The following is a 27300-nucleotide window of genomic DNA, read 5'->3' as shown; positions in this document are numbered from 1 at the left end:
GGTTGAGCTATAGGCGCCGAGCCAATGAAATATAATTTTAAACATGATTTGTTAAGAACAGTGTGTATAAGAATTTTTTCTCAAGCAGAAATGAACAGTCAATATGGCACAAATAATATGGCACAAATATTGTATGTGTATTTCTACTAAATATTTACTGTTATTCCTACCAAGTACATATGTAATAAACTATGAAAATCTGACTCATATTAGTATGTTTTTAAGTTTTCTATACATGAAGAAATAGTAAAAGATAGACAGGGTAATTAGTAGAAATGATTCTGGGCTCTGAGACAGGAATCCTAGGTTGTACTCTCTGATTAGTTGTACAATACTAGGCAAGTCTTATCTCCACTTTGTGCCTCTATTTTGCATATGTTAAAAACCAAAAAACAAGGTTGGGTGCAATGACTCACACATGTGGTTCCAGCTACTCGGGAGGCTGACGCAGGAGGTTCACTTGAGCCCAGGAGTTCAAGGCTGCAGTGAGCTGTGATTGCACCACTGCACCCGAGCCTGGGCAACAGAGTAAGACCCTGTCTCTTAAAAACAGAGTGGCAGGGAGCTATAAAGTTTGAGCTTATGGTCTAAGAATTTCACATAAGCTGCTTTACTGTGACATCTGCTTATATGACTACTAGAGGACAGAGCAGTCACATAAACAGACTACTTTCTCAGTAGTCATCAACTTAAAATCCTTACCTGCTTCATTCGGTCCAATTCTGACTCTAGTTCTTGTTTAGAGGCTTTTTGTACCACTATTTGGTCTTGTAGATCTTGTAACTGTTCTCTTGCTGATTCTGTTTCATTAACCTGCTGAGCCTCTATATCCTAAAAATAAGAACCTTACGTGTAAAAGCAGTAATTAATCATTCAGTTTAGCATTACTGAGCAACTATTATGTGCTATGAATGGAGCAGGCATGAAGCAATAAAGATGATTGAGAACGTGGTTTCGGCCTACAAGGAGTGTGTAACTTCATGGCTATATACTATGAAAGAGTAGGATGCTCCAACCGCCACAGCACATTGGTCATCTGGTTTCATGACTATGAGGATACCCTGGCTCACCAGAAGATGTGCCTCTACTCAAAAGCTAACAAGTTCAAAAAGAACAGAAATATAACACCAAAAAGGAGCTCACCGCATTAGTCCCCTGAAATAGCAGGTAGAATTAGGTTTTGTGTGCATGCATGTCCCAGTAATGCTTCAGTAATCAATATATGGTACGACTATAACTTTTCTCACATGTAATCTAAAGTTAGCATATAATCTTCTGCTTTTAGCTTTATTACTATTGTCCCGCATTGTTTTTTTTTTTTTTTTTTCCCTATTTTTTACTCAAACTTTTTCAAAATCAAAAGCCACCTTCTTACACTTCCTGTCTATCTCCTAGTGGCAAAGAGCACAGCTCTACGTTTCCACATTTTCCCTGAATGAGTTAAGATGAGTCTATTTATATGGTAATATAAGATACTGAAACTTATGTCTTAATTTTGTTTTTTATCTTGCGGTACATTCAATTTTATACTCATCTCCACAAACTCTGGAACTTCGCTCATTGTTTGAAAAAATTGAGATTAACAATACTCTCAGATAATCACAATGTAATTGTCCAAACTTACACAACTTTAGAAGGTAGATTAATCTTTGTCACTAATTTGACTAAATCAGATAAATTCTTGAGAGATGGACAGTGAGTATAGTGGTTAACAGAGCATGTTCTGGAGTTAGACTAGGGTTCTAATTTTGGCTCTGACACTTTACTAGACTTACAGCAAATTGCTATGACCAAATTTTTTTAACTATCAAGTGGGAATATCATCATGTCCCTTATATAGGGTTATGGTAAAGAATAAATATAAGGTTATATGTTAAGCATTTGGTGCAGTATCTAGAACTTAAGTGTTCAGTAAATGATAGAAATTGTAATTATTAACAATTCTTCCAGTCTCCTAGACCTAATATTTTTTATTACAGTTTTCATAAACTTGTGAGAAGGGGTAAGAAAATGGGTCAATGCCATTAATGATGCTGGGATGAGATGTTAAATCAACAAATCACATTTTTCATAATCTCACTCAAAAGACATGAAACAGGTATGAGTGAGTTGACCATGTACCCTAATTTCAAAGAACCAAATTCTCTGGAATTCAAAATTATTTACAGATGAAAAAAATCCTACTTAAAGAATAAGAATAAATTCAGAAATAGCAGCAGCAATTATTTACTAAGGGTCTAGTACATGTCAGAGACAAGGCTAAGCCCTTTACATTATTGTCCCTTATAGTCTAGAGAACCTTTATTTGTGCTTTACAGATGAGAAAACTAAGGCTCAGTGAGGTGGTGTCTAATGCAAAGTAACATCTATTGAATACCAAAGATGGGATCTATAGGGTATCCCCAAATTTGTCATACATAGGAAAATTATAACAGGTATCTTGGAACATGTTTGCCATGAGTAGGACAGAGACTTCATGTGTGTCTTTATCAATACATAAAGAATATTCTGTAGAATTTTGTAAATAATGGTACATTTAACCATAATTTCCCATTTTCCCTATGTATGGAAACTTTATATATATTCGGGTTTGTCCAATATGAGACTGTTCTAGATAAGATATCCTATTCTCACAACTTCCACATTTTCTTTTGCAGTTCACATAAGTCTTATAAACCATTAACTTAGCAGAGTTTATGCATGGATTATATTCCTTACACAAAGTTTCTTTTCCTTTTTTATTTTTTTAAGAAAAGAAGGCTCATTACCCTGCTTTATCTTTTCTCATACTTAGCAGACACTCCTACCTTTATATTTATGTCAAAGATCCCATGTGTAATCAAAATAATTGACTCAATTATATTTTAGATTAATATAGTAATTATACATAAACTATAAATTATAAGATTACAGACAAAACTATAATTAAAAGACCATCCCTTAGCCCATTAAAATATCAGAAAATATCTTAGTTTCACATATAAGCCCCATCTAATTTGTTTCTAACCACTAGAATGTAAGATCCAGAAATATGAAGATTTTGTCTGGTTCCCTGTTGTAATTCCAGGCCTAGACAGGCACTTGGCAGGTATTTGTTGATTGAGGGAATCCGATTACCTAAGTTTCTTATTCTCATAATTTTATAGCCAATCAATGGACAAGAAATTTACTATTTTGGAATCACAGTAATATATGGTAAATAATATTCCAGCAGAACTTCCATACGTTACTTCATTAATGCCCTTTCCCCATAATACAGAATCTAACACCTCTCAAACTGTTAATAACTGGGGATAAATGAATGAATCTTAGCAATTAATCTTACCTGTAATTCAGACCTGAGCTGATGTATCTGGCCCATCAGCTTCTGTATTTCCTCTCTCTGCATTTCCTTCTCATGACGAAGTTCTTCTAGCTCCATGCTATTAGCAGTACTGCTATCTAGGCCTTCAAAACCAGAGCCTTCTTTTAAGCTGTTAATCAATTTTTCCTTAGACTATTATTAAAAAAAAAAAGTTTAAGCAAAGCAGAGATTAGCTTGTATATTAAAAAATATCATCTACCATATAGAAATTAACCCACTACGGAAACATTCCAATTATTATCTCTAAACAAAGTTTACAGATTATTAAATCCATGGGATAAAAATGCAATAGAGCTTGCTGTACTATGCCCTTGGATTTTAGTCTCCACAATCATGTTATAGTTAAAAACTTGTCACAAACAAGACTTTTCTCATATTTTTTCCCATGCTTTTTCTATCATATTCTATCCACCAAGTATTTATGGAACACCTACAATGGGTTTGGCACTGTAATAAGTGAGTGTAATAAAGATAATGTCTGTTACTCTAGCTAGTATCCTCTGCCTTATAAACCAAAAGGGAAGTTATAGGTATCCAGGAGAAGGCAGTAAAAACAAGTTGAGGGTGGTGCCTGTAGCTCAGTTGGCAGGGCAGTGGCTACATACACCTAGGGTGGCGGGTTGAACCTGGCCCAGGCCTGCTAAGCAACAATGACAACTGCAACCAAAAAATAGCTGGGCGTTGTGGCAGGTGCCTGTAGTGCCAGCTACTTGAGAGGCTGAGGCAAGAGAATTGCTTAAACCAAGAGTTTGAGGTTACTGTGAGCTGTGATGCGACAGCACTCTACCCAGGGCAACAGGTTGAGACTCTGTCTCAAAAAAAAAAAAAAAAGTTTAGAGAGCGATATGGTCAGATTTCTTGCAGAATTCTGAGAAAGAAAAACTGCTTTTGGGAAAGAGGTTTTACTTCAAAGACAGCAATTATGCTGGCCTTGAAATACGGCCAGAATATTTTAAAGTATAAAGAGAGCAGAGGGCAGAACACAAAAATGCAAAAGCACAGAAAGGCTTCAAGAAAGTATTGTAATTATAGCTCAGATAGTAAGGCAGGACCAATCTAGATGCTTCAGACTCTAGGACAAAATATTTGGTAGGCTAAAACAAACTATCAAAAGCAGATAGAGGAGTGATGTGACTAGGGACCCATTTCAGGAGGATTAATTTGGCAGTGCTATAAAAAAGGTATTCACAAACTATGGCCCACAGACCTGTTTTTGTAGCTAAAAATGGTTTTCAAATTTTAAAAGATTATAAAGAACAGAAACAACAAATATATGATGGAGATCATATATAGCCCACAAAGCCTATATAATATTTACTATTTGACCCCTTATAGAAAATGTTTGCCAACCCTTGGAATAAAAAATGAGTTGGGCTCGGCGCCTATAGCTCAGCCGGCTAAGGTGCCAGCCACGTACACCTAAGGTGGCGGGTTCGAATCCCCAGCCCGGACCCGCCAAACAACAATGATGGCTGCAACCAAAAATAGCCAGGCATTGTGACGAGTGCCTGTGGTCCCAGCTACTTGGGAGGCGGAGGCAGGAGACTCGCTTGAGCCCAGGAGTTGGAGGTTGCTGTGAGCTGTAATGCCATGGCACTCTACCCAGGGGGACAGCTTGAGGCTCTGTCTCAAAAAAAAAAAAAAAAAAAAAATGAGTTGGAAGAAGAAATTTGATGTGCAAAGATCAACTTATAATGTGCTAATTCCAAACCAGTCACAATAAGGACTAATAGTTCTTTCACTTTAAGTATTTTAAAGTCACTTTCCTCCATCAAAAATGTTTTCCTTTTCTTTGTGGTAAAATTATGGGTAATTTCCATTTCCTTCTTCAAACTGTTTTGTATTTTCCAATTTTCTTAATGAGCATGAATCTTTTATATAATTTTAAGTTATTTTTTAAAAAATCAACACACAGAAGCCTCCCAACTCACACCCCTGTGTAGCAACTACCCTTCCTCATGTTCATAGTCAAGTTGTCCCTGCCTGCACATTTTCAGCTCTCAATGCACCTTGAAAATTGCCTTTGTGAAGTCTCCAGGGACTTCCTAGGTCAGCAGTTCTCAACCTGTCGGTCGTGACCCCTTTATAACAATCAAAGTACATCCTGCATATCAGATATTTACATTATAATTCATAACAGTAGCAAAATTACAGTTAGCAATGAAAATAATTTTATGGTTGGGGGTCACCACAACATGAGGAACTGTATTAAAGGGTCACGGCATTAGGAGGCATTAGGAAGGTTGAGAACCACTGTCCTAGGTGATCCAATGACTGCTCAGTCCTCCTCACATCAGCGCCGTGTGTCACAGGTGGCAATCATTCTCCACTTGAAACTTTCCTTGGTTTGGCTTCCCTGGAGGGCATCAGTCTCCTCCTGGTTCTCACCATCTCTGACCACTTCCCTTCTCAGTGTTTTTCTTTTGCAGACTTTCTCCCACTGCCAAATTTATAAATGCTGATGTGTAAGACTGTTTCTTAGACCTCAGCCTTTCTTCCCAATCAGGCAACATGTTGTTCTTGGTTAATTTCACATACTCTCCTGACATGGCTAACTCCACACACCTAATACTCACACCTCTCTGCTGAGCTTCAGGCCTGTACTTCTAATTACCTCCCTGACTTTCACTTCAACATCACATCAATTTTGCAAACTCACCCCAATTTGTCATACTTTCTTTCAACACTCACCTTTACCTTTCCTGGTTTCTTTTTTGTAATATGAGAGAACATCATTTATATACTCAAACCAGAAATCTAGAGTCATCCTAGATTCCACTAGCCTTTGTTCCCCTCCCTCCAATTAAATCTCCAAGTCTCATATGTCTATCTCCTACACATCTCTTAGGTGCTCCTTGTCTGCCATCCTCACTGCCACAAACTTACACTAGTTCCTCATTATTTCTTATAATCACCTCTTTACCATGTATATGCCTCTGATCTCACCATGCCAACCCTCATCCTTTCAATGCATTCAATCATTTATTGAGCACCAGGTACTGTGTCAGGGATAAGACATAGAGATCTGCCTCTCCTCTAACCTCTTCATTGCTGCCACAGTCCTTACACTCAAATTCTTTAATACCCACCACCTGTCTCCTATGGGATAAAGTCAGACTCCTCTGCATGGTATACAAGGTCCTTCACTATCTGGCTTCTGCTCAGCATTGAATTTTATCTTTTACTTCTTTATCTCTAATATGTCATGGAGAAACAGAACTAGCTGCAGTTCCTCAAATATGGCATGTTTATTCTCCCAGGCCCCCTTGCTCTGGCACAGGCTTCTCTATTTGAAACCTCTTCCCCAGTATAAGTCTCCCTATTCATCCTTCAAATTTCTCTTTACACAGTTTTTCTTAGTGCAGTGATCTCTGACATCCCCAGGCACATTTTAAGGGCTTCTCCTCTAAGGTCCCACTATAGTGCATCAGTAACTTTATTATATCAATTAACTCAGTTTCTTTCTACTGAAGTGAATGCTCCATTACAGGAAGAGGACATGTCTTTTGAGTTTTGTATCCTCAGCACCTATCATAGTGACTAGTGCATTATTAGGTGCTAAGTAAGTAGCTTTTCAGTGCGTTAACAAATCAGAGTGATGGGTTTGGAAAAATGATAGGTCATGGAGGTGGAATCAAAAAGGTATTCACAGTCAATGGGAGACTGGAGTTAAAGGAAAAAGGTAAAGTCAAAAATGACCTGAGGTTTCAAGCTATACTGCCAGCTGACAGTAATATTTACCAAAATGGGAGAATGAAGGAGAAGCTGGCTTGGAAGTTGGAATACCTCAATCCTGTACAACAAGCAGCTAGAAACTGAGGTCAGGAGGTTAGAGTTGGAAACATGCCTCAAGTCAAAAAAGAACAATGAAAGAGGGTTTAGGACCATTTAAGAGGACTCTTACTCCTTAGAGATTAGGAAAAGGGTCCAAGGGAGAAAGCAACAGCAGGAGATGACCAAAAGAGAGCCAAGATGATGTGAGTGACATAGATGGCAGGAGTTTGAAGGCAGGAGAGTTAACAGTACCAAATGTTCCACCAAAATCAAGGGCATAGAAACTAAGAAAAGGACAAAGAATATATATTTAAGGGCGGCACCTGTGGCTCAAAGGAGTAGGGCACCAGCCCCATATACTGGAGGTGATGGGTTCAAACCTGGCCCTGGCCAAAAACTCCAAGCAAAAAAAAAAAAAAAAAAAAAAGAATATATATTTAGTTAATTCAAGATTCTGAGAAGATAATTTTAGAGATGTAGCAGGGACAGAAATTATATAAAGAAGTTAAGGTTAAAAAGTTCTACAGAAATGAAGAGAGCAAGTATACAGGGAGTCCCCAGGTTACAACCAGACAGGTTTTGTAGGTTTGTTCTTATGCTGAATATGTATGTAAGGTGGAAAAAGTACATTCACCTATTACCTACAATAGCCTCTGTTTGTAGGTGTGAGTTGTACGTAAGTTAGATGTTTATAACTTGGGCACTACCTGTAGAATTCTGGTTAGCATGACATTAAATGACAGGGGGACAGGGAAATATTTCAAAGTGGTTACAAAGCCAAAAGAGACGGTTTTCTTAGGAAAGAGTCTCAAATCTAGTCTTCATTCTTCCATTAAGTAACCATGTGTTCTTGATGAAGCTGAGCCAGAGGCAGCAAAAAGAGGCACACTTAGGGAGAAAGGGCTTAAATGAGGGAGGAGAGGGGATCGATGAACAGGCAGAAAAACCATCTTAGAAAAAAAAAATGAAAGAATATGTTTTCCCTTTGATAGGAGAGGCAAAGGAAAGAGAAGTGGAAACTACATTCGATGACTGCATGACTACAGTCATTTTTAGCAGAGGGTAAGGTTACCTTAGATCTAAGGGAGGTAATTCTGAGAGCTGAATGAGGCCTAGAGCTGTTGCTGCAAAACATTCAATGGGGGATTGACAAGGAAGAATAAAACAACTGCTCAACAACAAACCCTAATATCATCATGCTAATTAAGGTGATAGGTTAAAGACCTGAACCAGATAGTGGCAGAACGAATTAAAAAAAAAAGAAAGCAGTAGGTACAAGAGACATTTCATGCTTTTTATAAAATTCTAAGTAGAGCAAGGGGCACCTGAAGGAAGCTAATCCAGCCAAACGTGAACACATTGTCTCACAGTATCTACATAGTTTCAAGGGGTCTCTTGGTTAAGTAGCACATTTTAACATCCAAAAGTGTACAATTCATGCTTACTTGGAGTATTCTAGTAGCTTTTTGCTTGTAGTCAATCAATTCCTGCTTAGAGGATTCCAAGTTAGACTTATATAGCTTGACCTGCTGCTGTAGCTCATCAACTCTCTTCTTTTCATCTGAGTATTTTCTTTCTGCCACAGTAACTGCTTCTGCCAAATTCTGACGCTCTGCTTCCACTTTATTAAGGCGTGCAGCAAACTCACTCTGTGATAAATTTTTACATCATACGTATTATATCACTTAGCTTTGAAACATAACCATCCATTCAGATATCTTATTAACTCAGCCCACAACATAAGGAGAGGAGAAAACTCTGTTTGTTAGGCGGTAAATAGGAAATCTAAGGTTGTAGCTCCCAAACATGGCAACGCATCAAAATTAACTAGAAAAGTTTATTAAAAATACAGCCATCAAAGGCCTTTCCCAGTATTCCTAAATTGGAATTTCCAAGATCGGGCTTAGGAATCTGTTTTCAGAGAAAATTTCTCAGGTACCTGGTCATTTAGATACCACGTCTGGTCTGACACCAGCTGATCAATGGTTAACAGGTCTACAGAAAACTAGAAGTCTATTAGAAACAAATGGGAATCTCAACACAGTATTCCGGGGGTGGGGGAAGAAAATAAATAGAAAAACTTAGTAGCTAGCTAGATCTTTTCTAATATCATGGCTAATATCTTCCTCTTATTTCAAATTTTCTAATAAGCTATTCAGTATCATTTTTCACCTTAAGGAACTTTCAAAGCATACTCTAAAAAGCACATTGCCTGCCTGTCACTTATAGCCTATTTAGACATAAATACTCAAGAATTGTTACCTTTATTCTCAAAAGCTCCCATCTCAGAAGTCAGAAAACTTGTATAGTTACACATTAGTAACTAAAGCCTACAAAAATTTTTTTTTTTTTTTTAAGAGACAGGATCTGCAATACACTGCCCAGGCTGGCCTTTAACCCCTGGACTTGCACAATATTCCCACCCCAGCTTCCTGAGTTTTGGGACTATAGGCATGCACCGTTACATCTAGCCTGCCCACAAAGTTCTAATCTGAGATCAACTCCTATTTTAGAGAAAAGAAGCAAAAGGACTACTTCTGGAATCTAATGAGAATGGGAAATGTGTTTAATACAACCAAAGAACTAAAAATTTAAGTTTATTCATTGTAATTAATTTAAATGGAAACAACAGTTCTGTTATTGGAAACTTTCTTTTTAACTAACAGATACACTGAGATACAAGCGACACACCATAAACTTCCTGCTAAAAGGTGTACAATTCAGTGGTTTTCAGTGTATTCACTGATTTAGGAGACCATTACCACTATTTAATTCCAGAATATTTTCATCAACTCGCTCCAAAATCCTCTACTCCTTTCTCCCTCCCCCCAGTCCCTGGCAACCAACCATTAATCTACTTTCTCTATGGATTTACATATTCTGGACATTTCATATACATGAAATCATATAATGTATCTGTCTTCTTTAACTTCCCATGTTTTCAAGGTTCATCCATGTTGTACCATGTATCAACACTCCATTCCTTTTTATGACTAATATTTCCTTATATGGATATATGATAGTTTATTTATCTATGTAGCCACTGACAGACATTTCTATTACTCCCAGTTTAAAGCTAGTATGAATATTGCTGCTATAAATATTAGTGTACAAGTTTTTATGTGTACATATATTTTCTATTCTTTTGGGTGTATACCTAGGAGCAGATCTGCTGGATCACGTGGTAACACCATGTTTAACTGCTGTTCTGGGAAAACTGCTGAGTATAGTTAGAGAAGCTTGGGTATATGAATCTACTTGTTCACTTATAAATTTTATGAAATCTGAATAGAGATCAAATATTCCTAAAGAAAACTTAATGACTGAAGTGAGACATGCTATAAGTGTAAATTATACCATTTTTTAAAGAATCAATATGCAAAAAAGAATACAAAATAGCTCAAAAAATTTCAGTATTAACAACATGTTGAGATAACACTTTGGACATAGTGGGTTAAGTAAGATGTGTTAAAATTTAAACAAAACATTACATGATTTTTACTTTCAGGGCCAAACTATTTTCACCTGTTTAAAAGACAGCCCAGACCAGATGTTTGCAATCCTCACCGCAACCTGTGAATCTTACAAAACCCAAACAATGCCTAGGCCCTACCTCATACAACGGAATCAGACTCTGGGAGTGAAGACAGACAGCAGAAAATATTACACAGGTGATTCAACTGTGTAGACAAAGCTGAGACCAAACTAGACATAAAAATTCACTTCAGAGTAAAACCTGAAATAATAATATGTATGATCCTTCCCTTGAAATAAACGAATCAGATTAAACTGGAATCAGAAAAAGCCTAAATAGACATAAACAAGATGTCCCAGACTAGCTTGTAATGAAATTATGACATGACTGCTGCATAATCAAAATAAGGAAAAAATGTGTATCTCTAATGCATATTAACTATTTAAAATTATACCTCAACATAAAAATAAGTTTTTGTCACAGAAACAGAATTTCCTGAGATGCAGAGTTTCGTTAGAGTAAATATTATGAAACAGCATAAAGTCATTTTTCCTTGTCCAGATAACATTAGAAATCTGTCATTTCCCATTCTAACCTGCATTTGTTTATAGCTCTCTTGCTCTCTCTTCAGAGTGGTATCCGCCTCATGTAGTCTCTCCTGAAGAGTTTGCAGAGCTTGATTCTGTAGGTTACTACCTTCACTTTGATCTTGTATTATTCTAAAAGAAAATGCATCATGTGAAATAATGTGTCCTGACGGTGTACAAGTGATAAGGCAGACTATCAGTTATACCATCAGCTTATTAGTCAAGCACAAAAAAGGGGGATTTTACTAAAACACTCTTAGAGAAATTTTTTCCCTTTCTATTTTTAGACATCCTAATTTAAATATATACCATAACACTGAAGATTAATGATACTATTCAAATCATTTTATTTTTTGTTTTTTCTGATTCTTTATCTTTTTTGAGACAGTCTCACTCCATCTCCTGAGTAGAGTGCCTTAACATTACAGCTCACAGCAACCTCAAACTCTTGGGTTTGAGCAATCCTCTTGCCTCAGCCTCCCAAGTAGCTGCAACTATAGGTGTGTACCACTATGCTCAGCTAGTTTTTCTATTTTTAGTAGAGATAGGGTCTTGCTGTGGCTCAGGCTGGTCTCGAACTCTTGAGCTCAAGCAATCCACCCACTTTGGCCTCCCAGAGTGCTAGGATTACAGGCATGAACCACCATGCCTGGCCTTAAATATTTTTAAATTCAGAATTTCTAACAATGCATCTCAAGGTTCAAATAATGAATCCATTTTAATCATACACATTTTCAACACTACCAAAAAAATTTTTCCCCTCCTAAATTTCCAAAATGCTGCATTTTCTTTTTTTGAGACAGAGTCTCACTATATCACCCTCGGTAGAGTGCCATGGCATCACAGCAACCTCAATCTCTTGGGCTTAAGTGAATCCTGCCTCAGCTTCCCACACAACTGGGACTACAGGCACCCGCCACAACACCTAGCTATTTTTCATTGAAGTTGTCATTGTTGTTTAGCTGGCCTGGGGGGTTCGGACCCCCCAGCCTTGGGGTATGTGGCTGGTGTCATAACCACTGTGCTACGGGATCCAAGCCTACAATTTCATAAGATAGGATACACCATAATGTTTACTGTTACTTATATTGGAAAGAGAGAGTCATTCTACCTTGTTTTTTCATTATTGGTTAAATTACCTACCGTGATTTTTCACTCTGTAAGGCTTCTAATGCTTCTGTGCGAGTATTCAGTAGCTGGTCAGCTTCCTGGAGTCTCACTTTCAGTACTGCCAGCTGAGAATCCTTGGCAGCCAGTGCTTCAGTCAGGTCATCTACTTGGGCTCGGAGTTCTCGCGTTATTCGGTCACTCTTTGAATGGTCAGCATTCCATTTTTCAACCCTTGCCCTTGCTTTGTTTAACTCTATTTTTAAAAAAAAGAAAAAGGAATTTTCTCTATACAAGCAAAACCAAACACATCTTTCTCAGAGCACACATAGTTTCTTAAGTCTTTTTAGTACTTTATTGTCAAAACTAGGAGCTTACAAATATCTTCATTATATTTTGCCCCCAAATGGGACATCTAGTTTTCAAGGCCAATACTCGTACCTATATTATAGTTAACAGATTAGATAGGGAAATAAAGCAAGTTGTTCTATGATGTTATATCATAAAGCATTTGGAAGCCAAAACCCAGATGATAGCACAGTATTAATAACACTAAAATGGTCAGTGGATTTGTGGCGTTCTGGTAGAGACAAGGAAAGAATGGAAATGCAGACCCCAAAACCTCAGGATAAACACAGGAAAGAGGCTATTTCTTTCAATTACTGTTATAAAATGATGTTATTCTTTAACCTAGGAAATCAGTGCAAAAAGAGGAATATATTTCAGAATACAATGGCATTTCCACATCCTCATATACCATCTGTAATTGAAGTTTGCCACCAACAAAAATAAGGTTTTTAACGCTGAAACCAACTGTACAGGGTGTCAGGAAAATCTCTATTTCTTTTTTTTTTTTTTTTTGAGACAAAGCCTCAAGTTGTCCCCCTGGGTAGAGTGCTGTGGCATCACAGCTCACAGCAACCTCCAACTCCTAGGCTCAAGCGAGTCTCCTGCCTCAGCCTCCCAAGCAGCTGGGACCACAGGCGCCCGCCACAACACCCGGGTATTTTTTAGTTGCAGCCATCATTGTTGTTTGGCGGGCCTCGGCTGGATTCGAACCCGCTACCTTAGGTGTATGTGGCTGGCGCGTTAGCCACTTGAGCCACAGGCGCTGAGCCGAAAATCTCTATTTCTTATGTCTAAATTTAATCTTGGTAAAGCTTTTTCTAAGTCAGCCTGACTAGTTAGTCTTAAACCATGTTCCACTCTTCTGAACTTTCATCCATGTCTTGGGAAAACGTTTCCACTGTCCACCCACTGCTTTCTAATAAGCCCCAGGAACCAAAGCAATGATTTCATCTGTCTTGTTTTCTCCTCAGCCACACGTACAATAATATTCACACCTTTCCCTGTCATTACCTCAGTTATGAGATTATTTTCTTTTTGATTCCTCATTTTTAAGGAATCTGAGGTTTTCTACTCTAGTGTCACCTCACTGTACAATTTCTAAAGGCACTATTCAAAGTGAATTCCATACAAATTTTATGTCCTCTGGAACAGCAGTTCTACAACCCTAACAATTAGGGTCCAATACTTTGTTTAATTCACCTTTGGTTAATGGAGAGTTCCCCTTGAAAGTTCAGAATAAATCAAACGAACTAGACAATTACTAATGTTTGGTTTCTCTCAGTTCTTAAAGTTCATGGTTGCTAAAGAATGACCAAACAAGCCAATACTCTACATTTCAGGATGGTGGGAGGATGACTGGTACCATTTCTAAATCTTGGCCCTCAATTTCTGTGAAAATACCATTTTATAAGTCTTACCTAAGCTATTTCTTATAGTGTGGATATAAAGGTTTTAGTTTAGATTTGAAGGCTAAATTCCTAACTTGAATAATTTGAATAAGGCTCTACCTTCTTGAGTTTCTTTGGATCTTTGAAGTAATGAAGCCATTTCTTGATTTAAAGACTGAACTTCATTCCTTAGCAATTGATTCTCCAGTCGAAGGTTAGATAGTTCATGTGATTTGCCATCATCATTAGGTGGGTTGTGATTACTGCAGACAGCATTTGATGATACAATTTCCTTTGAAGAATCCTCTTGGCCTTCAGGACCAGAATCTAAATTATTAGCACTGTCTGTAAAAAAAAAAAATTTCATTAGATTAGCAATGGTTACCACATATGGATTAGTAGTTTACTTTGGTAGGCTGCCATAGGGCTCAAGTTGGCTGCTACAGCTAAAATACCATAAAAATTAAACTTAAATTCTCAATGGGTTTCCTCCTGATGAAAATCTATTCTCCTAAATGGAGCCTATGGACCTCACAAGTCTAGATATACTGAATGAATGGCAATAGAGAATGTAAGTATATAGATCTGGGAAGGAGAAAAACAGAGATAATTTGAGTGGTTATGTTCAGGTGAAAAAGGGGTTCAGACTCCCTTTTATCTCCAGTATGTTTTTTGGGGGAGGAAGGGAAAAGTTCTAACACTGAAAATATTGGGATGGAACAAAAGAACAGTTGTGGGTTTCAACAGAAACAGGTCACAGCAACTTGTTACATATTAAAATGGAATCTAAAATGTCTCACCCAAAGAAATAAGAGACTCATGAATTCAGATTAATCTTGTTTTTGTTACTCAAAGTAACACAAGTATACTTTTAAATTACTCTAAAATTTACGTGATTAAGAAAACTTTATCCAAATGATAAAATCAAATAGAACATTAACTATATGGGCAAAAGCCTTCATATTTTACAAAGTTAGATAAGCAAATGGTTAATAATCAAATGAGGCTTGTTGCCTGTAGCTCAGGGGTTAGGGCACCAGCCACATACACTGGGGCTGGAGGGTTCCAACTCAGCCTGGGCCTGCTGATCAACAATAACAACAACAAAAAAAATAGCCAGGTGTCGTGGTGGGCACCTATAGTCCCAGATCCTTGGGAGGCTGAGGCAAGAGAATCACTTAAACACAAGAATTTGAGGTTGCTGTGAGCTGTGATGCCATAGCACTCTACCCAGGTGACACAGTGTGACTCTCTCTCTCTCAAAAAAAAAAAAAAAAATCAAATGAAAAAGTTCTCAACATCTTTAGTGTTCAAGGAAATGCAAATTAAAATCACAGTGAGAACCAATACACACCCGCTATAACGGTTAATATGAAAAACACTACGTGCTGATGAGAATATAGAGCAACTGGATCTGTCCTACATTGCTGATGAGACTACAAAACAAAACCACACAGGTGAAAAACGGTTTCACAATTTCTTATGAAATTAAACATGCACCTATAGTTCTATGCCTAGGCATTTTATCCAAGAGAAATGAAAACATTTGCTTACAAAAAGGCAAGTATGAAACTGCTCAGAGCAGCTTTATTCATGATAAACAACTGGAAATAACCTCAATGTCCACAAAGGACTATGGATAAGCTGTGATATATCCATGTAATAGAATACTATACAACCATAAAAAGAATAGTAACATGGCCCATGCAAGGTGGCTCATGCCTATAACCCCAGCACTTGAGGTACTAGGCAGGAAGATCAATTGAGGCTAGGACTTTAGTGAGACCCCATCTCCACACACACACACAAAAATTTAGCCAGGCCTGGTGGTGCACACCTGCAGTTTTAGCTAGTCAGGAGTCCAAGGCAAGATGGCTTGAGCCCAGGTGTTCAAGGCTGCAGTGAGCTATAATCACACCACTGCACTCCAGACTGGGAACAGAAAGTGTACATACAATATGAGTCCTTTTATATAAAGTTTTAGTACAAGCAAAAACTAATCTAAGGTGAAAATAATTGGAAGAATAGATGTTTTCAGGAATGGGGTGGGGAGATTAGCTGGAAAGGAACATGCAGAACTTTGGGGGCAAATGAAATCTAATCATGATAAAGGTGTTCGTGAGTATAGGCATTATCTGCATAGCTTAGATTTTTTAGCATTTTGATATTTATAAATTTAACCTAAAAGAAATAACCATAAAAAATTAATATTTAAGTGGAATACACTAGAGATGAAGATGATTTAAAAATGGGAGTGTTGGGGCAGTGCTTGTGGCTCAAAGGAGTAGGACGCTGGCCCCATATGCCGGAGGTGGTGGGTTCAAACCCGGCCCTGGCCTAAAAAAAAGAAAATGGGAGTGTTAATCAGTATCGAAAAGCTGGATGCTGAACACTGATTATATTATTGTTTACTTGGTATAGGCTGTAAATATTCCACATAAAACATTGCTTTAAAAAGTTGACAGCAAAAAGTTGTTAGGTCAAACAAGCAAAAAAGTGAGTAAAGATTTGAAAGCATAATTAACAACTTTAATGCAAGAACATATATAAAACATAGCACCCAAATGCAGAGTACATCTCATTTTGAAGGACACATGGAACACTGAGAAGTAGGGGGCGGCACCTGTGGCTCAGTGGGGAAGGCACCAGCCCCATATACCAAGGGTGGCAGGTTCAAACCTGGCCCTGGCCAGCTAAAACTGCAATGAGAACTGCAACAAAAAATAGCTGGGCATTGTGGCAGACACCTGTATTCCCAGCTACTCAGGAGGCTGAAGCAAGAGAATCGCTTAAGCCCAAGAGTTGGAGGTTGCTGTGAGCTGTGATGCCATAGCACTCTACCGAGGGAGACAAAGTCAGACTCTGTCTCAAAAAACAAACAAACAAACAAACAAAGAAGTACTGATTTAGTGGGACATAAAACAAAATTCAAAGGATTTGTATCACATAGACCAAGCTATTTGGTCTCAATGTAATTAAGCCATAAATCATATGACAAGACTGGAAAAACTACATGTTAAGAAAATAAAAAACTTTCTGGAGCGGTGGCTCATTCCTGTAATCCTAGCACTCTGGGAGGTTGAGGTGGGTGGACTGCTTAAGCTCAGGAGTTTAAGACCAGCCTGGGCAAAAGTAAGACCACCATCACTAAAAGTAGAAAAGCTAGCTAGCTGGGCACTGTGCAGGTGCCTGTAGCTCCAGCTACTCGGGAGGCTGAGGCAAGAGGATTGCTCAAGCCCAAGAGTTTGAGGCTTCTGTGAGCTATGATACCAGGGCACTCTATCCAGGGTGACAGAGTGAAATAGTCTCCAAAAAAAGGTGTAAATAAGTCATGGATCAAAGAAAAAAAATCATAATTAAGATTAGAATACACTTGGGACTTAATTTTTAATAATATTTATTTAACAAATGAACAACAAGAAAAGAAAGACAAGAGGGGTACCTTACAGATTAAAAGAATTTGAAGAGCTCAACTCTTGTTAGGACACTCAAATACACCAAATGTAAAAAAAGAAAAAATGATACAGAAAGAGAAATCTGAATACTGACTAGTTATTAAGGAATTATTTTAAGGTGATAATGGTGTTAACATCTGTTTTTAGAGTAATGAAATGATATGAAATCTACAAAATCATTTACTTCAAAACACTTCTGTGGAAAGTGGAGGTAAGGAAAGGGATGGGAAAATGGGAGAGTAAATGAGAGAGTGTAAATGAAACAAAAAAGGCCAGGAGCTGCAGATTACTGTAGTTGGGTAACAGGAGGTCGTCACTCTCTACTTTGGTATGTTTGACATTTCCAAAATAAAGATTTTAAAAGAAATGAAGTATATGTATAACCAAACCTGTGGGATAATATCAAAAGCAGTATCACGAAGAAAATGTTGCCTCAAATATTTACATTAAAGATGAAAGAAGAAAATGAATGAGTTATATATACATTTTAAGTTACAAAAGAACAGCACAATAAACTTAAAGCAGAAATTAACAAAATAGGAAGGAAAACGTAGTAGAGAGGATCAACACAACTGAAAGCAGTTCTTGGAGAGATAAACAACAGTAGGCTTATAAGTGTTAAAATGTACATGATACTGGAACTCACCAAACTGTATACTTTAAATAAGGACAGTGTAGTATATGTCATTACAAACTTTTTTTTTTAAATAGGCAGCACAGTGTCAGACACCTGGTAAAGGTTCATGATATGCCAGATATTGATATTCTTAAGGCAGTACACGTTACCAAGCTTCGGTTTCTGCAGTTAGAACACCTTCGTTAGTTTCCTGAAATTAAATAAATATGATCCCCCAAAATGTACCAAAAACAGACTCAGGAAGAAATTAAAAAAAAAACTGAATCAATAGTTACAATCTTTCACTAAAAATATCCCATGCCCTGATGGTTTAACCAGAGACTCCTAGCAAACATTCAGGGAATAAATAATCTTAGTCTAACATCAGTTAAGACAAGATAAATTCATTTGATCAGGCTAACATACTGTAATACTAAAACCTAACAATATTATAGGACAATTTGCCTTATAAAATAAATGCAAAAATCCTAAACGGATCATTAGCAAAGTCTGTTAGATTGTTTGAAAGTTGTTGGTTTCATGTTTTTAAAAAAATTGATTCACATATTCTATTAAAAAAGAAAAATCAGGGCGGCGCCCATAGTTCAGTGGGTAGGGCACTGGCCACACACACTGAGACTGGCCAGACCAACTATACAATAATGATAACTGCCTCAAACAAAACAGCCTGGTGTTGTGGTGGGCGCCTGTAGTCCCAGCTACTTGGGAGGCTGAGGTAAGAGAATTGCTTAAGTCCAAGAGTTTGAGGTTGCTGTGAGCTGTGACACCACTGCATTCTACCCAGGGTGACAGCTTAAGACTCTGTCTCAAGAAAAGAAGAGAAAAGAAAAATTATATTATCATCCCCAGAGGTAAAGCAAAAATACAACATGATAAACTAGATATATATGAAAAATTCCTTAAACTGATTAAAAAGTTTAATGCAAAATCATTCTTAGACAGTTCAAGAGTTCCACTTTAAAGCAAGAAATAAGATATGAAATTGGTTTTTGTGTCCTAGGCAATATTTGGGGGTGGGGGGAGACAGAGTCTCTTATTCTGTCACCCAGCTAGAGTACCATGCCTTAGCCTAGCTCACACCAACCTCAAACTCCTAGGCTCAATCAATCCTCCTGTGTCAGCCTCCTGAGTAGCTGGGACTACAGGCCTGCACCACCACCCTTGGCTAATACAAAAAGTTTTTTTTAAGATAAAAGGGCAGGGAGGCAGAAGCTAGGTGAGGTGGTTCAAGCCTGTAATCCTAGCACTCTGGAAGGCCAAGATGGGAGGAATGCTTGAGGCCAGGAGTTCAAGACAAGCCCGAATATGAATGAGACTCTATCTCTTTAAAAAATATAAAAATTAGCTGGTCATGGTGGTACATGCCTATAGTTCCAGCTATTTGGAAGGCTGAGGCAGGAGGACTACCCGAGCCGAGGAGCTTGAGGTTACAGTGAGCTATGACAACACCACTGCACTCCAACCTGGGCAACAGAGATTCTGTCTCAAAACAAACAAACAACAACAACAACAACAAAAAAAAAGATGAAAGAGCTGAGATAGAAGAAACAAACTCATGACACACAGATGATATGATTGTGTTGTTGAAAATCTAAATGCATGTCCAGAAAAATATGAAGAGCTATCTAGGATGCCATATATACATATACATAAAGCAATATACCAGCAACAAGAAGGAGCAAAAATTTTTAAGTACATTTGTAAAGCTTCAAAAAAATATAAACTGCCCATGAATAAATCTAACATAAAGTATGTAAGATCTTCATGGAGAAAACAAAATCTTAATAAAAGACATTACAACATAAGTTGGAATTGTACCACATTCACAGATCAGAAAACGCCATGTAATAAAAGTCCTGATTCTCACCAAAATATACAGAATGATTTCCCAATAAGACCAACAGAACATTTGTGAAATTTTACAAGTAAATTCTGAAATACATACAGGAGTGCAAAAGTCCAAGAAAAGCCAAACCATTTTTGAAGAACCACCACAAGGTAGAAGTAACCCTATCAGATATTAAGACGTATTACAATTAATGTGCACAGCTATGATTTAATTTTTAAAAAAGACATATTATAAAAGTACATTAAAAGAACATGGCACAGACACAAAAATACACAAATAATACAATGAAACAGAATTAAGTGCCCCCAACAGAGTAAAGAATAGATGAACATTTGATTCATGACAGAGATGGTAATGCAAAGGGGTAGGGAAAGGACAGTCTCTTCAATAAAGGATCCTAAGACAGCTGATTTCCATATGGGAAAAAATGGAACTGGATGCCTACCTCACACTACAGATGATAACAGAGAAAAATATCTTTATGACCTTAGGTTAAAGAAAGATTTTCTAAGACACAAACACCACAAACCATAGGAAAAGATTGATAAATTCATCTACACTGAAAACTTCCATTCACTGTGGGAGTGAAACATCATTGTGGGAGGGGGAACCAAGGTAAAACTGGAAGAGGGTGAGAAAGAATTAGCGGCTAGAACATTAAAGAATGTCCACAAAATTAATAAGGAAAAAGACAAATGATCCAATAGAAAAAAACGGTAAGAAGACTTGAATAGGCACTTCTCGGAAAATGAAATTTGAATAGTCAAATATTTGACGAGACGCTCAGCCACGTTAGTAATGAAGGAAATAAAAGCAAAGACAAACCTGATTAGCAAAACATTAAAAAGTTAAACACTGGTGAGAATGCAGAACAAAAAAATTCTTAACCACAACTGATTAGAGTATGAATCGGGGCAAGTTTTGCAGAAAATCACTTTGGCATTACTAATGTAGTTGAATACTGTCATACCCTAAAACTCAACAATTCCATTTCTAGGCATTTCTAAGCACCCTCAAGGCACTGATGCTCAACCTAGGGTGATTTTGCTCTGCATTTGCCCAGACATATTTGGCTGTCACAAGAGGCATGCTATTAACATCTAATGAATTAAGAGATCACAGATGCTTGCTAACATCCTACAAAGGACAGGACAGCTTCCCACAAAAATGAATTATTCAGCCCCAAATGGTAACAGTTCCAACTGTTTTGTTCTCAACCTACCCAAGAGAAACAAAAAACTTTTATAACTATAACCTGTGTATTATATATAGCTGGTTCTAGTTCTTTCCCCTGCCAACCAGGTTCTCTTCAGTCCATCCTTTACAATTAAATGTAAAGTTTTTTTTTTTTTTTTCTTAAAAGTAGAAAAATAACTCGTGCCAACTACTGGCTTAAAGACCTCTACTAGCATCACACGGCCTGTGGCAGTCACTAAGCCACCTAAGGAACAAAAAAGTCAAGATGTCCTGGAACGCATCCCCAGCAAGCTTGACTCAGTAACTCAGAGGAGGAACCTAATGTTTTAGTTTCCATTCATCACACAAGTGATTCTAATGCAAGTTGTTCAGGGACTAATCTGTAACAATGATCTATACGTATAATGGGTTTAAACAAGTAAACAGTGTTACATAAGGTCCTAACTTTCTTTGCTAGCTTCTTTTTCTTCATTGCTGTCTATCACTCTCAGTGTTTCCTAAATTTTCTTACAATCTTTTTCTACTCTACCAACTCTAAGAATCTGTTCTCTCTGCATGGAATGCTGTCTCCAACCCCTCTTCCTTTTTTACCTGGAAAACTCCTATTCATCCTTTAAGATCCAGCTCAAAACGCAGACCCTCTGTGTATCCTTTCCTGAATACCTGAGGCAATGAGTTACTTCTTCCTGTTTCCATATTTCATTACTGCATTTACTGCATTACATATAAATTATCTGTTTATGTATCTATCTGTGCACTGGACACTTCTGTATCCTTACACCTAGTAGGCTCTTTGTATAATTCACCAAAAGACAGCTGAGAAGAAATTCAGAAGTGTGTGAACGTATTAATCTACTGCTATTGCATGCTCTTAATCATGAAAACCTCAAACCCTTGCTTCTATACAACTTCTTAATTTAAATACCCAAGACAGATTTTATTCACTAACAGCCAAACAGTGAGAGAAGGTTTAACAGTTAAACTTCTATTAATCATAAGCTCCATAATTTTTACAAAAAACCTATTGTGTTTATTGCTATTTTACAACACTTAACCTCATTTTGCAGATAAGATGTGATAGTGACAATTTCAAAGCAAATTAAACAACTGAAAACCAAAATTGTAAACTCTTACTTCACTATTAAGTCAATGCCTTCAACAATTCAAGTTGGGTCAAAGTTCAGTCTCTCAGCTTTATTTCTGGAGAATGGGGGATGGAGAGGACAAAACCCAGAAAATATATAAAGTACAGCCTGTCATTTTTATGATCCCACTAATAAAATGAATTGAGAAAGTCCCAAATCCAAAATCACATTTTCTTTCAGATTTCAAGTATTTCTTTTTTTTAAATCTTAAAATGTCTTAAAAACAATCGAATTTAACCTAATTTTTTAGAAGCTGGATTGGGTAAAGTTACCCTACAGACCACAATCAAAGACTCCTGTATATTGACTTATAGTATTTGGTGTTGTGCCCCTTGTTTACACCAGACATTTGCAGAGAGCCTGGTCTTACACGGGGGGACATGTCCTGTAATAGTGAATAAGCATCATTATCAGAACATTTTAAGCTATGATGACACATCCTTGTTTAACTCTAAAAGAAACAGAGGACTGATTAACTACCGTGGGTCTGGCTCCCAGAAGAATTTTCTTCACCGGCTTTGATGGTGGTTACACTGGTGTTCACAGAAGTGACGCTTGATGTCCGAGAACTCTGAAAGACAGGCGTCTTGCTCTTTTCTTTTTTGATTTCTACCCTTCCAGTAGGCTCCTTCTGTGAACTATTAAGAAAATCAAATAGCAGCTCATCGTCAGGTTCTGATTTTTTTCTTCGCACAAACTGGGATGAAGGCCTAGGAACAGATGCATTTTCAACAGGATGGGAGGCCTCCACTGGTGTCCTAGATCCTACTTTTACATTTGCAGTGCCAGCTAAGATGGTGGCTTTTTTATTTCGAATGTTATCAGCTGCTGGTGAAATATAAGTAGCTTTGGGTCCAGCCTGATAAGTCAAATCTGTATTTTGCTGGTGAAGTTCAGAATAGTCAGTATTTTTGCTATATTTAATGTTGCTGGTGTTTTCTTTTCTACTGAGTGCTGTTGCAGCCCCTTGATCAACGCGGTTTAAAAGATCTTCTGCCTTTCCAGCAAGATCAACAAACCAAGACATGATGGCAGCAGAATAATCCTACTGATGAACCTGTAAAAAGGACATAAAATGATCAGTGTGGCACAACAGCAGAGTACAACAGTTAAGACCAGATTCTGAAGTCATATAGTCCTAGGTTGAAATCCCAGCTCTACCTCTCATAAGCTAGGTAACTTGGAGCAAATTACTTAAATGAGACCCAGAAACTTAATCTAGAAAATGGAAAAAGAAAGTGTACCCACCTAATAAAATAGTTTTAAGATGAAATATTAAAAAACAACGATGTAAAATGTTTGGCACAAAATAAGCACTAATTTTAATTGCTCCTACTACAATCATTACAACTATCGCTACTGTTTTTATTACTATTTCAATGAAGGGCAAGTAGCAAAACAGCCCTTATAGGCTAAAATGTATACCCTTCAATTTCCTATGTTGAAGTCCTAACCCCCAAACCTCACAATGTGAATATTTTTGGAGACAGAATCTCTAAAGAGGAAATTTAAAATGAATCTTTAAAATGAGTCCAATATTTAAGACCAGATTCTGGAGTCAGACAGTCCTAGGCTCAAATCTTAACCCTATCTCTTACTGGATTAGGGTGGGCCCAATACATGACTGATAACCTCATAAGAAGAGAAAATTTCTACACAGACCTACAGAAAGAAGACCATGTGACAGGACAGGGAGGATGTAGCCATCCACAAGCCAAAGAACGAAGCTTCAGAAAAAAATCAAGTCTGCCGACAACACCTTGACCTCAGACTTCTAGCCATCAGAACTGTGAGAAAATAAATTTTTGTTATCCAAGCCAAACAGTCTTTGGTACTTTGTTATGGTAATCCTGGCAAGTTAACATAGCATCCAAATAGCCAATAATATGGAAAATCCCAGCACAACTAAATAAAAACAATTTACTGAAGTTTGTTTGAAGTGCTAAAACTTGAAAAAAATTTCCCTCTGATAAATATAAAGGTTATCTTAATGTTAAACTGCAGCACTATTATGGATAATTTAGCTGTGAACATACATGTCTAAAATATATTTTCAATAATCCAAATACTCAATATATACCATGTGTACATTAAGCTAAGTTCAGAATAAAAATATGATTGCATTACTATTTGTTCCGTACATATATTTGAGCACTTACTGTGTGCCACAATAAATCAAAGTAACAATGAAGCTATTAATCCTTATGATATTGAAGACCACTATAATAAACAACCATTTATTGAATAGGCACATCATCCCTTCTGCCAAGAACTTTTTTCATAGTTAACTTCCCTGTTCTTGATTTTTTACTTAAAGGTCATCCATCTCTTTCAGAGCTCCTTCCATCTAAGTTAGATTAATTATTCTCTGTATATACTCTATTCTTTTGCTTCATAGTCCGTCATGTTTTATCTTTTTCATCTTTAAAAACATCTTTCTCTCCTTCCTGGGGAAAAAGGGAGAATGGCCGGATAAATGGCCATGTCTTTTGTTCACCAATGAATTCCCAGGGTTTAACACACAGTAGACACTCATTAATACTGCTGAATGGAATTTTCACCTGCCAGATACTGTGCATATGTACACATGTAATTTTCACAGCCACAATATGTGGTAAATAGCAATATCATTTTTTGAAAAAGTGGAAAAAGATTAGAAAGATCCCTAAGTTTAGACAGCCTCTCAGATACTCAACTCTCAGTGAGTTAGTGCCAGACCCACCTTTTAATCTATGCCTCTCTGTATCTAGCCTCTCCAAATCTAAATAACTTCAAGAAACTCACTCTTTAAACCTGTTCTTTACAAAACGTGGCTATTACACACCTGTATGTCTCAGAGTCCGTGCAAAAATCAAATGAAAATGGAGGTGAAATACTTTGTAAAACTCCAGATAGACATCGTGAAGTACTGTTCTTAAACACTGACAGATTGAGGGCAAATTATGTGTCTTAATGAAACAATCAAAACACACTTCTGAATTTCTCTCATTTTAAAGTTAACAGGAGTTTAAAACAATAGTACATACTTGAACGTTGATTACCTAACTGAACAAATACTAAGATGAACCTGGGCACTTGCCCCACTGACATGTAGAGCAGACTTCTGGGGTACACAGCCCTCAAGTAATTCCTCTGACACTGCCCAGAGGCAGACAGTGCGTGGGACAGGTCCAGAGACGGCGGTCGCAGGGCCTGTTCTGAAGGCCGGGTGTGAACGGAGGAGGACTGAAGGTTAGGCCATCAGGCCCAGTCGGCAGGGCCCTGGAAGTCTGTCAAGTCTGTGGATCCCAGGTAGGCGAGTACAGGCCCCCGCTCCACCCACCTCGTTCGAGCTTCTGGAGTGGGAAGAACCGCCAGCCCAGGCGGGGGCCTGGGCAGGGAGGGAAGGGAAGAGCAGTAAACAACGTCAAATGAAGTCCAAGGGTCTCTCCTGTTCCCTTGCTCAGCCCCCAACTGGACGAAAGTGAGCGCCAAGGACCGTTAACACCCACACGCGGACCTGTCTAGTGCAGGAGACCCTCGCCTCCGCCTCACCTGAGGATCCCGGAGCGACTGCACTGCGCCCCTCTGCAGCAGGTCCGGACAGGGTCCAGGCTGAGTAAATCCTCCCTCCAACCCGCCCAGGCCTTGCTACCGCTTCCGGGAGACGTGGAAGAGAGGCGAGGACCCCAAAACAGAGTGCCTTTCGAACTGCCTGAGCGGCGGAGAGCGAAGAGCAGCTACCTGCAGGCAACTCAGGCGGCAGCGCGGGTGGCTGCGGGGGCCTCGCGCCTGGCCACGCCCCTCTTTCGTCTGCGGTGGGACGGGCGGGGGATAGGCCTGCGCGCGTCTGACGACGACCTGCGTGGGGTGGGCGCAACATCGGCGGCCACGCCCACAAAGGGGTGGGGCCTGCTGTGGGCCAAGTGAGTGATGGAGGCGGTGTTCCGCCTGGAAGGAATATGAAGCTTGAGTTGGGCGGGGTCTGAGACCCAGGTGGGCTGGCTAGACTACTCCTAAATCCTTTTTACCCGTTGTCTGTCCTAGTTTTACAGATGAGAGTGCAGAGGCTCACACCAGAACGTGGGAATACAGAAAACATGATCCTTAATTTCATGGAGCTTACCTTCTAGTTGAAGACAGATACTACATCAACTGGTGAACAAATAATTTCAGAATGTTGCCAGAGCTGTAAAGATAGCAGGGAGAAGTGGCCAGGAAGCAGGGGAAGTATTTTAAGTCAGGTGATCAGGAAAGGTGTCTCCAAGGAGGTGATATTTGAGCTGAGACCCAAAGGATGGAAAAGACCAACGGGAATATTGTGGTTATGTTATACATACAACTCACTGAATATTTGAAATGAGTCTAAAATCCAAATTCAATAATCCAACAAATACTCAGCACTTAGTATGTGCACAGGATTGGGCTAATTTGGCTCTAATGACAAGCCTACAACGTAGACCAAATATTTTCAGTTTTGAGTTGAGAAAATTAAGGCTCAAAGAGGTTAACTTACCTAAGATCATTTGCCTTAAGGCGTGAACATTGCTCCAAAGCCTGTGCCTCTTAGACTCAATGTTTTGTTTCCAAATTATTAACATATTGGGAATATTTACAATTCCTGCTTTTTTCCCTCTCAAGTTAGGTTTAGCCTAGTCCAGTGAAAAGAAAAACGTTCAGCAGCACCAGGAGGTAATAATAATAATGGCACCTAACATTTATTGAGCTCTTATTAGATGCAGAATACTGTGTAAATCACTGGAGTGCTTAACCTCATTTAATTCTCACAAAACCTTAAGGAAGGTACTGTTATCCTGTGGTAGGTGAGGTGGTTGTTCCCAACTAAGTTGCTCTTCTAGTTAAGGATTATACATCATCTCATGTTGCCATGTGACTGTAGCACATCCTAGAGGAGGAGTATTTTTCCCAGCCTAGCAGATATCAGACTTGATCCTATGATCTTCTGGCCAAGAAATAGGAGCAGAAGTGTCTTTC

General features: G+C 38.2%; 1 protein-coding gene across 3 annotated transcripts in view; it reads right to left on the bottom strand.

The window, feature by feature from the left end:
• GOLGA5 (golgin A5) overlaps positions 1 to 25986 on the bottom strand; it is a 41304-nt gene extending 15318 nt beyond the window's left edge. For 2 of the 3 annotated variants that reach the window (XR_002772518.1, XM_003786996.3), the window contains exons 1-8: positions 25861 to 25985; positions 22807 to 23383; positions 14164 to 14388; positions 12344 to 12563; positions 11209 to 11332; positions 8584 to 8787; positions 3326 to 3496; positions 703 to 831 (exon numbers count right to left, since the gene is read on the bottom strand). Coding sequence is in view for 2 of the 3 variants with exons in the window: in XM_003786996.3 (XP_003787044.1) it covers positions 703 to 831; positions 3326 to 3496; positions 8584 to 8787; positions 11209 to 11332; positions 12344 to 12563; positions 14164 to 14388; positions 22807 to 23353 (1620 nt within the window). In the remaining variant the exon portion in view is untranslated. Of the gene's footprint in view, positions 1 to 702; positions 832 to 3325; positions 3497 to 8583; positions 8788 to 11208; positions 11333 to 12343; positions 12564 to 14163; positions 14389 to 22806; positions 23384 to 25860 lie in introns of all 3 variants that reach the window. The other variant, XM_023511560.1, reaches the window with a different exon arrangement.
• Between the last annotated feature and the right edge of the window lie 1314 nt (positions 25987 to 27300).

This window comes from Otolemur garnettii, unplaced genomic scaffold (assembly GCF_000181295.1).
Source record: "Otolemur garnettii isolate 467f Iridium unplaced genomic scaffold, OtoGar3 scaffold00020, whole genome shotgun sequence".
In the NCBI taxonomy this organism is placed as follows: Eukaryota; Metazoa; Chordata; class Mammalia; order Primates; family Galagidae; genus Otolemur; species Otolemur garnettii.
Note: the sequence above shows the minus strand (reverse complement) of the source record. Positions and strands in the feature narration are given on the sequence as shown.